Source organism: Prionailurus bengalensis, chromosome C1, assembly GCF_016509475.1.
Source record: "Prionailurus bengalensis isolate Pbe53 chromosome C1, Fcat_Pben_1.1_paternal_pri, whole genome shotgun sequence".
NCBI lineage: Eukaryota > Metazoa > Chordata > Mammalia > Carnivora > Felidae > Prionailurus > Prionailurus bengalensis.
Window position 1 is genome coordinate 114,758,178 of NC_057345.1, and position 12,553 is coordinate 114,770,730.

General features: G+C 37.2%; 1 protein-coding gene across 2 annotated transcripts in view; it reads right to left on the reverse strand.

Annotated features, from left to right (window-relative positions):
- CNTNAP5 (contactin associated protein family member 5) overlaps positions 1-12,553 on the reverse strand; it is an 804,456-nt gene that overhangs the window by 423,344 nt on the left and 368,559 nt on the right. For both annotated transcript variants that reach the window (XM_043576518.1, XM_043576517.1), the window contains exon 5: positions 11,280-11,483. In XM_043576518.1, coding sequence (XP_043432453.1) covers positions 11,280-11,483 — 204 coding nt within the window. The remainder of the gene's footprint in view (positions 1-11,279; positions 11,484-12,553) is intronic.

Genomic DNA, 12,553 nt, shown 5'->3' on the forward strand with positions numbered 1-12,553 from the left:
CCATAACACACACACACACACACACACACACACCCTTTATTTTTAAAATAAAATTTTTCTAAAGGCTAATGAACTATTGAAGGAAACGTAGTGTGCCTTATAAACAGTTAGTTCCAGGTAATAAGCCACGTGAAATTAATAGTAGAGATTTGACTTTGGTATGTGCCTCAATTTTTTTCTTAAAAATTAAAAATGCATGATGTAACAATTATTTCTAAACAGTAAGTCGCAAACATTGAACATTTGAAAATGTAAAGCCACTGCAAGTCACAGAATGAAAAAAAAAAAAAGGAAAAGGAACCATATCCTTTCTTCCTACTTATTTATTCTATGTGCTGCTTTTGGTGGGTTTTGGAGATATACTGAGTTCTTTAATAAAGCCAAGGATAATGATTAAAGCAAAGTATTTAAATATTTTTGTCTGTACTATTATTCCAGCTTCCAAAGGTGAATTTAATTACAAATGGGTCAAAGTGACTATATATATATTTTAACTTTCTGGATTCAGTAATCAATCTTCCTCCATCCTTGCCTCCATATGCTAATCTTCCATATATGTCCTATAAGGAATTGCTGTTATTAATGTCTTCTTTCTCCTTCCAGGAAAAACCTGAGGCATATGCAAGCCAGTGTGTGTGTATACACACACACACACAATTTATTTATATATATATATGCACTCTGTATGTATATATAACTTATATGTACATATATACTTTATATAAATGCAATACATACACACATTAAATACATGCATATATAGCAATATATGCAAGACTATATACACACATATGCACACATATACATATGCAAAGATATTCTTTATTTCTCCTCATTAATGTTTTACCTTAATGATGAAATACAGTGCACAACTTTTGTGTACCTTTTCATTTTCCCTTAATTTATCCTCGGAGTTTTCTTACATCAGTATATAAAAAGCTGCCTCATTCTTTTCTGCAGCCGCATAGCATTCCATTGAATGATATATGTGATATGCATTTTAACCAGTTTCCTATGAATAAATGTTGAAGCAGTCTCTCTATTATTGATACTTAAAACTTCTCAAATACCTTGTATGTAGACAGCACTTTGGATTTCTGTAACATGCATTCTTAGGTAAGGATCTGGTGGTCAAAAGTTTTCACATATGCAGTTTTGACAGGTACTGTCAAATTGTCCTCTAGGAAAGTTGTGACAATTCAAACTCCTACCAGCAAGTTATGAGAGGGATTCTTCTGCACAGGCTTGTCAAGAAAATATGTTCAAGCTTTTGGAATTCTGCCTGTCTAATAGACAAAAACAGCATATTTCTGAGCAGTTTTAATATACATTTCCCTTAAAGTGAGTGATTTTGAAAATATTTTCATTTTTAATTCCTTTTTATGAACTATTTCCTCACATTTCTTGCCTATTTCTTGTGTCAAATTCCTTATCAATTTGTATTTAGTCCATTGTCTTTAATGTGAATGGTGCCAATACCTTGTTGCTGTTCTTTGTTTTTTGCTTTCACTTTAAATTTTTTTTCTATTTTTAATTTTTTTTTGTCATTCAGACATTCTTGGTTGAAAAAGCCACCATTTTCTTTTTCATTTATGGCTTGTTTTATGTATTTTTGTTATACTTTAATGCCCTTCCATTTTGAGATCATTAAAGAATTCTCCCATTTTTTCCACTTCATTTCATTTGAATTTTATTTCGATGCATATGACATAAGGTAGAGTTCCTCCTTTATTTTATCTTTTTAAAGCGTATTTTAATTTATTTTAAGAGACAGACAGCAAGCAGGGGAAGGGCAGAGAGAGAGAGAGAGAGAGAGCAAGAGAGCCAAGTAGGCTCCCCTGTGTCAGTGCAGAGCCAGATGCATGGCTCGAACTCACAAACATGAGATCATGACCTGAGCTGAAACCAAAAGTCAGAAGCTTAACTGACTGAACCACCCAGCACCCCCTACTCCTATTTTGTCTTTTTAAATAGCTAACTATATGTCCCTGATCCGTTGTTTTAAAATCCTTAGGTGATTTTTTTTTTTTAAGTAAACCAGGTGTACAACTTCCAAATGTAATACTAAATTGGATGAGTTGATATGTTACCCTGATTGGATCAAGGTTCTCTGGGCATGTATATTAGGATCTTTAAATTCTGAAACTTCAAGGAGTACATTTGCAAGTTGGCTGCTACCACCCTAGTCTACCTACTTCTATCCACTGGAACCACCATCACCACCACTGTCATGCCTCAGAACACCTGGGAAGAGGAAGTAGCTTCTGTAATCCCATCAGTACATACCCTCATCAACATTAAAGTCAGCCTTCCTCTCCCACACCCTAATATTACTGCACCAAGTTTGCTATTTCAGCCAATAATCCTGCTCATAATTTTAAAACTTCAGAGGAACAACACTGTATATCTTCTTAAATAAAAGGCAGCTACTTCTGTCTTACTGCACCTAATGAAAACATGAACCTTAATTAACATACTTATCTTCTCATGCAAAATAGGTTATGAAATTTTCATGAATATTTATAGCAATTTGTTGACCTGCCCTCAAAGGTGAATTAACATTGTTCCTTCTTTACATTGTTTACTTACCTGGTCCAATTTATTTATTGCCCAAAAATAATGCAAAAGAAAATCCCACCAATTCTTTTGGAAAAAAAAAAAAAAATCAATACATACTTAGGAACTAAAAAATGCTCAAACTTTTTACTTAGTAACCTACTTTCTGGAACTCTCTTCTAAAAAATAACTAACTAAAATTAAAATATGGATGTTTTAAAAATATCTAATAATTTAAATATTAGCGATAATGTCCAATCGTTTGGAAAGAGACAAAAAAAAAAAAACTTTGAGTAAGCTTAGGCAGAATCACCAGATGGAATATTACATATGAATCTAAATGATACATACAAAGTATTTGTATCATTTCAAAAGTATACTCAGTAGTAACTGCCATTTTTTGATAACGTTAAAAAATAACATTTAATAAAAAGGATATTAAATAGTGTGCACCTTCCTGATTTAAATTATAAAAAGACAGGGGGAAAGCCTGGTGACTGTCAGTTAAGTCTCTGACTCTTGATCTCAGCTCATGTCATGATTGCATGGTCATGAGATCAAGCCCCATGTTGGGCTCTGCACTGACAGTGTAGAACCTGCTTGGGATTTTCTCTCTCTCTCTCAAAAAGAAGTAAACATTTAAAAAAAATAATGTTTATTTCTTTTTGAGAGAAAGAGTGAAACAGAGTGTGAGCAGGGGAGGGCCAGAGAGAGGGAGACACAGAATAGGAAGCAGGTTCCAGGCTCTGAGCTGTCAGCATAGAGCCCCACGCGGGGCTCGAACTCACAGACTGTGAGATCATGACCTGAGCTGAACTCGGACGCCCAACCTACTGACCCACCCAGGTGCCCCAAAATAAATAAATATTAAAAAAAAACCTTAAAATAAATTATAAAAAGGTAGGATAGAAAAGTATATATAAAGACTAAGTAACAAGTATGGAAAGGAAACAGATAAGCACTATGTGAAAATAAACAAAAAATGCATTTACTAAAATATTAAGAGACTTTGATTTCTTTTTCTTTCCGCTGTTTTTAGAGTGGGCATAACTATCTTTGATAATGAGAAAAATAATAAAATTCATTAAAAACAAATTCCTTATCATGCATTCCTGGTTCATTGAAAACTACATAGAAGTGATGTGTAAATTACTGACTATTCCCTGCAGTACAAGTTACTTCTTTATTAGCAAAAAAGTGGAGGATGTGAATGAATTTCACCCACACCTCCATCAATCATCCTACGCTAACATTCAGAAATCTTGTATTAAAACAAACTGAGTGAAAATTAGTTTGTTTAAACAATTGGGGAAACAGGGAATTTCTGAAATTCATCAAGAAGGATGTTTTGAATTGTACCTACATTAGATGTTACCATAAAGAAAGATGAATGTTAGTCCTAGGAAATGTTCTATCTTACCAAGACATGTCCATTATTAGAAATTAAGAAACACTTAATTCTCAAGAGATTATCAAACTCTTTATCTTGAAATACATATTTCAAGTTTTTCCTCAGTGGCAAGTGAGGTTCGACCACTAACTTTCAGTAGTTTCCAATTTCTTAAGGCAAGATAAAAATGCCCATGGGCAACTGTAGAGGTCAAAGACAAAATTATGCAGAAGTTACCTTTTAGACCAGGAACATGTTAGGGAATAAAACAACCTTTTACTCAAAAACAAAAACAAAAAACCACTTGTTTTCATGTGGTTTGAGATACATTTAAAATGAAACAATGTAAATATTCTCAAGGCCCTAAAGCAGGTAACAATTTTTACAGGAAGCTTGTAATGTTTCCAAAATATTTATGATTTAATTTCTCATCTTTGACCCCTGCCAACATACTGTGGATATGCATGTCAATTTCTCCACCCTTAGACTTAACATTTTCTGTCTAAGGGCACACATTATCACTAGGTTTTCACCCAAAGTCGTCTTTGTTTGGATCTTCTTGCTTGGTCTTATGTTAGGAGTTCAAACATAGATGCCACATCACCTTTCACAATTGGTGAACTTCAGATCACCTGAGCAAAAGGGAAAGGGAACTCTTGTATCAGATTGTATTTCTGCAAAAAGTCACTCGTGGAAAGGGCTTCATTTACTGTTCAGGAAATAGGCGGCCACTCGTATGGAAGTCTCTAATGCCTGCCTCCATCTGACCTTCAGAACTAACCTTTCCACCTTTAATTTTTCAGATTATCAACATCGGTATTCACTTATATTATAAACTTCTCACATAATGTGAGCACTTTATACATGTTGTTTCAATCGTTCCTGACCAAAACCCTGCAAAAAGCTCTGTCAAAGAAGACACATGACTCACCCAAGAACACAGAGTTAGGGTTACAACCCAGCTCTATCTTATTCCAACACTAATATTCTCACTGCTACCCTTATTGGGAAAAAAAAAAAGATACTTCCATTCACCCTCATTTCTTACCTTCTGCATCCCACCATACACATGTGTGAGTTATGCAGCTTAGCTAAGCAGGAAAGAGTCTGATGGATGGAAAGCAAAAAGTTGTGGAAAAGAAAAATGGGGCAACACTAAGGGGGAAGCCTAAGATTTAGCAGAAGAAGGCAAATTTCAACTCCATGGGCTATCCAGTATTACAAAGACCCTTGTTTGGCAAGATGCAGGGCTAATGAATATTTTCCTAAGTGCTCAAGTGAGACTTTCTGGAAAAAGAGAAAAAAATTAAAAAAATTAAAAAAAAAAAGAAAACCCAAGAAGCTAACAGTAAGCCATATGATACCGGTGGATTTGACTCTCAAATCAGAGAAAATATTTATGTATCACTAAAGCAATGAAACACACTTCTTTAATTGTTGGGGAATTTCTAAAATTCATTCAATAAAACACTTGCCAGATTTAGGAATGGTTGTTCAAGTCTGACCCCTAATTTGTATCCATCTTCTGTGACTGCTGCTATGTTAAAAAACACTATCTTTTTTTTTTAATTTTTATTTAATTTATTTTTTAAATTGACATCTAAGTTAGTTAGCATGTGGTGCAACACTGATTTCAGGAATAGATTCCTTAATGCCCCTTTCCCATTTAGCCCATCCCCCTCCCACAACCCCTCCAGTAACCCTCTGTTCTCCACGCTTAAGAGTCTCTTAGGTTTTTTTGTCCCCTTCCTTGTTCTTATATTATTTTTGCTTCCCCTCCCTTATGTTCATCTGTTTTGTAACTTAAAGTCCTCATAAAAACACTATCTTAATACAGTTATGGTATATGGTTTTGATAATACATAATTATATTTTTAAATTAAAATTAAAAAGGTAGAATGTAAATAGAAATAATTAGTTTACCAGGTTAAGAACTCCCTGAATACAGGGACAGGTAAATAGAACTTTTAACCCCCAGTGGCTAGCTTAGCATCTGATTTGATATACTTGTTCAACAAATTGTTACTACATTAGTGACAAAATTTATGGAAAATGGGATGCACCTTATCCCCATGATACTTTGAAACACCTGTCTTCCTCTATTTTTCATAATAAAATGCCCAGGTAAGTCGGGGTTCATCCATAATGCTTTTTTGGGCTCCTCTCTCCCACCCTGATCCTTCCATCGTCACAATTTAACATATGAACTTGGACTTCATGATATTTAATATATAATTATTTCATAAAGATTTATAACGTCTTAATTATTAATGTCAGGGCATTGGGGTAGGACTGGAGAGGGTTCTAATCCAAGGTCTAACATAATCCAACTGTGTGATCTTGGGCAACTGACTATACATCACTGACCATCAGTTTCTTCATCTGGAAATGGGTTTGGATAGTTTTTTAGGACTATCATGTGATTTTAAATGAAATATGTATTTAATGTATCTGCTACACAGCATAAGTGCAGGCTCTCAAAAACGGCAACATTTAAAATATCTTCCATGCTATTCAGTACCAACTCAGAAACATGATAAACATTTTATGAATACATGGGGGTTGACTTATTCAAATGTCTAGATTTCAAAAAAGTATAGTAAACGTCCATTTTACTTTTTGGAGAATATGCAGATCTATCACCTACATCTCCAGATATTACAATAAATTGAATATTCAATCAAGTGCTCTGGCCTCTGAACCCTATGCTTGCTCCCCCAAGGACACTGCTTTACGTGTGTCTATGCTATTCCAGGATTCTCACTTTAGTACTGCTGTATTTACTGCACATTGCACATTCTGCCTCAGTTCAAAGGCACTGAACTCTTGTAAGGATGAATGACCAACATGTACTATTGATGTCTTGCTTAGTTCTTACAACAGTTTCCCAGTCATGTAATGTCTCAGCTCTTTGATTCTCCCACCTGTATGTGTGGGTTTGTGCCGTTGGAATTCTGCAGAGGGCAGACTGCCACAGGTAGTGTGAATGAGATGTGTACAGAGTGAGGAGTCTCTATGATCTCCTTACGAGAAGAAATCTCTTTCCCATTAATACTTTTAGTGAAAAAAAAATATTGCTTTACCCTAAGAAATTAATTAAATGAGTTGACCTAGGTCAATTTCACCATAGAACTGACCTGTCCAAGTCAGTCACAGTAGAGGTAACTAGGCAATGTGAATCAGCCAGGAAAGAGCATCACTTGAAAAGAACCACAGCCCAAAGGACTCCCAAGCAGGAGCCTTGGAAGCTGTCCATGGTGCTGAACCCCTCCACTCTTCTCCTGAATTGCTGAATTGTAAAGTCTCAGATTAGATAAGGACACACACTGGAGAATTGTCACTAAAGGAAAGGCTGCTGGAGTGCCCATGAGAGCTGGGCAGGGAAAAAAACAAAAAACAAACAAACAAACGAAAAAAAAAAAAAAACAAGAAAAAGAAACAAAAAAACAACTACCTCTTTCATTGGCCTAGCACTATACTTTAGCCCACTATCTTGGATTCTTGGATTCTTCCTCCCTCATTCCTTCTCTCACCCTCCTGCTTCCCCTCCCTCCCTCTCTGCCTCTTCCTCTTCCTGTCTCTCTTTCTCTCTCTCCCTCTCTCTCCCTCCCTGTCTTCCTTCTCTCCTTTCCTCTCTGCCTCTTTATTTCTTCCTCTCTTTCTCTCTCCCTCTCCCTCCCTTTTTCTCCCCTCATTCTTCTCTCTGCCTCTTTCTCTTTCTCCCTCCTTCCTTCTCTCTCTGCCTCTCTTTCTCCCCCTCCTCCCTCCCCCCTCACATCCAGCTCTTCCTTCTTTCTTTCTATTCTTGATTCATTTCTTTTACAAAATTTAAAATATTAAGAGGTACACATGATCATGCATAACATGAATTCTTTCTATTCCGGAGGCTGTGTGGCAACATAGAAAGAACATGAATTTTGTATAATATGTAAAATGTTTATATAAATATTTAAGAAAAAACATTTGAAAAATATACTAAAGCATTAATAGCAGAAATGCCTGAATTGTAGGATTTCAAGTGACTGTTTTTTCTTAAATATAATGATTTTATTTTTTCTTCAGATTTTCTAAAACTGACATATATTTTATAATCTGAACATAACAGTGAAAAAATGGATTGGATATAATACATTTTAACAGTGGCGATACCTTATAGCTAACTGTGTAAACTGAAGTGATTTATTCTTTTTGATCTTAATATTCCTTATGGGTAATTGGGCTAATTTGGTTTGTTCACCTAACAGGGCTGCTTTGAAGATTGGCTAGGATCCTAGCACATTGTGGGGATTTTATAAATAGCAGGGCACCATCATAGGAGAGAGAGTGGCACATGAGGGAGCCAGGTGCACAGGCTTGGGGTGAGCAAGCCCAACGGTAACAACGTGCATTGTGCCAGCCCCTGCTATTTTAGATGGAACCCCCTTTTTCCAATGTATTCATTTTTAGGCAGGTGTTTTCCTAAGTTCTGGAGCTATAGAAATGAACAAATGTTGTCCTGCCCTTTTGCAATCTACATGACAGATTGTCTGTTATGAGCAAATCAAAGCAGTTATCATCCCCCGTGCCCTTAACTTAGTGCTTCCAGAGATCTGCTGCCTATTTGTGAGGTAGGAAGGGCTAAGGAACTGATATGTGGCAGTGTCTCTCTAGAGAAGAAACATGCAAATTGGCACTGATTTATAGGAAAGTTAGGTGGCTGCTTCAAACAGGGAAGTACAGAGAACACTCAAATCCACAGCATTTCATTTTCTAAGATGAAGAAATTCTCAAACCATGCAGACTAGATGAAGAACATATTCTCACTACTGAATCATTCACTCAGTGAGGTTTTACTTTGTCACCATCCTGATTAGAAAAACAGGGCACATAGAATCTGGGGAAAAGAGACTTGCCTTGTTTTTCATTGCAAGGAATAGGTCTTATTTATTTCATACACCATTTCTTTTCAGGAAGGTTGGCATGGAGAAGAGTACAGGGCATTTGGATATTGTTTCATGAAGAAATGAGCAATATTAAGAGCTTATCTTTGGAATCCTTCATTAGGTTCACTTACTGACATGGAATATTAATTTATAATATTTTTCGTTTTCGTGTCCATGCTCTACAAGACAGTTATTCCTTAGCCCCGGATTCTACATAGGTAAACAGAGGCTTGTGGGTTATGTGACTTTCCCCATAACAAATAGCTGGCATGTGTCTGCAATGAAAACAGTTCTGTTGAGTGACCACACCTACTCCTTTCCATCATCCAATACTGTGAGTGAAACTGGTTTGCAACACTGGATTATGCATGCTGGAGCAGAGCATTGTAGAGGGACAGCATACATAATTGGGAATGGCAGCAACTGGCAGACTGAGTGTCATCAGAAAGCGCCTGCTCTGGCGTTGACAAATAACTGTAACTTCACTCACGACGCACAGTGCTCTCTGAGGCATGGCCAGTTGAGGGGCTCCACTCCATTCATCCACAGTCCCTTCCTCAAAATCGAAGGCCAGTTAATAAACTGATACATCTTTTGCTGAATATGTGTATGCCCGCCCTTCAGATAATTCATTGTTGAGTTGCTTTTCCATGTATGTTAATACAATTAATCAGGTTACTAGCAAATCCTCTTGCTGCTTTCTTCTGGGTAAAATTCTGCTTCTGAGGATGCTTTTGGTGGATATTTAATCTAATGCACTAGATGTCAATTTTATGAATTAAACTTGGGATTCCAGATGTTTTCCCTGTTACCCCTGTCAATATTCACCATGGTGAGTAAGAAGATACTCAGAAATGACTCAAAATAGAGGCTTACATAGTTTGGCTTTTGGGATGAGTCCACACTAATCTTTATTCTTATGTCTCTCCTCCTAATTGTGAAAGTATACTTGAGATTTTTTTCCAGCTTTCCATGCAACTTGAACTTACAAACTCAATTCTGCTATGACTGTCCTTCTTTACTCTGATAGCGAATACTTAGTGATAATTATCTTCCACAAGTACCATAACCGCCCCTTTCCCAAATGCTAACAAATATGAATGAGAGGCAGGGAATCATTCTCATAAGGAATGGCACTTGCTGTTCCTTCAGCATGGGCTCGTGTTTTTTTTGTTTGTTTGTTTGGTTTTTGTGTGTGTGTGTGTGTGTGTGTTTTTTCTTTTGGTTTCTTTCTCTACGGAAGAGCTTTTAGGTTTGCTTTTGCACCTCTTGGAATTCTGCCCCCTGCCGTCAGCACTTGTTTCACTCTTCCTTCAGAAGTACCTTTGAGCACACAAAGGAGGCTGTTCCTTTCTCTTTTGTTCCCTGGAATAGGAAGTTGATTACAATGATGGCCTGCCTGTGGTGAGGCCATGCTGGGTGCCAGCCCACAGGAGGAGGCCAGTGTCCTCAATGCACAGAAGGCAGGAGGACATTCTGTACCAAATTAACTGGTATTTGGCAAGTCTAGGGTTCATCCTGGCACAACCAGGGCACTTGAAGGAAACTGTGTTTGCCTAGAAACTTAGACTTTCCCACTATACATATAACCCTCTATCTCCCTTCAACCAGAAAAAGGACAGAAAAACAGAAAGATAAAGAAAGAACAAACGAGAGAGAGAGAGAGAGAGAGAGAGAGAGAAAGAAGAAAGAAACCAAATAAATTAAAATGTGTCTTCTCTATTTTTCTCTTGGGATTCAACTTTCATAAATGTACCAATTTATGATTGGTCATAAATATACCAATCAGAATAGATTATGAGCAAGCTTCATTAAAATATATGTTCATGGGGGCGCCTGGGTGGCTCAGTCGGTTGTCTGACTTCAGCTCAGGTCACGATCTCGCGGTCCATGAGTTCGAGCCCTGCGTCGGGGTCTGGGCTGATGGCTCAGAGCCTGGAGCCTGCTTCCGATTCTGTGTCTCCCTCTCTCTCTGCCCCTCCCCCCATTCATGCTGTCTCTCTCTGTCTCAAAAATAAATAAACTTAAAAAAAAGCTGCTGAGGATTCAACTCAGTTTAAAAAAAAATATATGTTCATGTGTGTTAAATGTGCTCAAATTAAATTCTATTACTAAAAAAGATAGATAGATGACAGATAGATAGATACATAGATACATAGATACATGATAGCAGTGAACTTGTAGAGCTCCCTACTTGCCAATACTATCTTGTTTCAAAGAATGCTATGTACAGCTTAACTATTTCACAAAATGGTAATTTTTTCTTCTCTGACATGTAAAAGGGGAAAACACCACTTACACTGAGCTCCAGCAATTTTCACCTGATACACCTGGGCAATAAGGAACTGTGACCCACTACAAAATGGAGTTCCTGCTATCTCTACATAGAAAGGAGCAAAGCCTGACCCTACCCAAGTTGAGGTGTAGGGCGAGCCTCCCCTTCTGGAGCTCCAGAGTGATGTGGTCTCCACGTTGACCTTCTCCATGGAACAGGACCCCATCTCCTTGCATGCTCTTGAATTTCAGAGAGATCACATCTTTGAGAGTGCTCATCAGCTTCTGATTGAACCTGTACAGAAGGGAGCTTCGGCCATCAAAGTCAGCGACATCTGACTCTGGGCAGAGAGAGAGAAAGAGAGAGAGAGAGAGAGATCAGTTAATATCCTCATAATTGCTCTTCCTGCTTCCCATCTTAGTTGTGCAAGTTATAGGAATGTTCTTGACATTGGGAAGGTCCCATCTCAACAGGAAGCATATAGACTAGGCTCAACTTAATTAGACTCAGGGGGGATTATTCATTTATAAGCAACCATCACACACTGAATCAAAGTGAACTGATTTGTAGCCTGGAAGTAAAACCCCTCATTAGTGATATGTCATATTTTGCTTGAGGGGACAGGGTGAGAATACCATAAGTACCTACATCAGGCTCTACAGTGTCAGGTGCCTGGTAGTAATAATCTCTCATGATTGATCTTCATTATCAATTTGTTTCCAATATCTGGAGCCACTTGACCTCCTCATCTCAGGTTCAAGGTTAGAGACGGAAAAATACAGTCTATCATTCCACAGTTAACTGAATAGTACTGTCTTCTTAGAACCTGTGTTGAAAAATATTGTGAGGTCTCCTCTGAGTTCAGTGGAAAAGAATATGCGGTAAAGGAAAACTTGCTGTTTGTATAGGGAAGGCAAATATATGGCACCCTTACCATCCCTGACTTATCCTGTGTCAGTGATAGCTCTCGTTTTAGTTTTTATATATAAAAAGTGTTCAATTACTATTGTTAAAGCAAAGAAGAGAAAGTCAAGAGAAAGATCGTGATTTAAATCAACTCACTTTGTAGATACGTATAAACATATCTGAAAATTGTATGTCAAAATGTTAATAGGGATTCTCACCTCCCCAAAGAAATTATAGAAATGACAAGTAAGTATATGAAAAGATGCTCCACATCATGTGTCATTAAGAAAAGGCAAATTAAAACAAGAATGAGATACTGAACACTGACAACAAGAAATGCTGGTGAGGATGTGAAGTGACAGGAACTCTCATTCATTTGTGGTAAGAATGCAAAATGGTACAGCTGCTTTGGAAGACAATTTGGTGGCTTCTCATAAAACTAAACATACTCTCATCACACTACCCAGCAGCCTCACTGCTTGGTATTTACACAAAGGAGTTGAA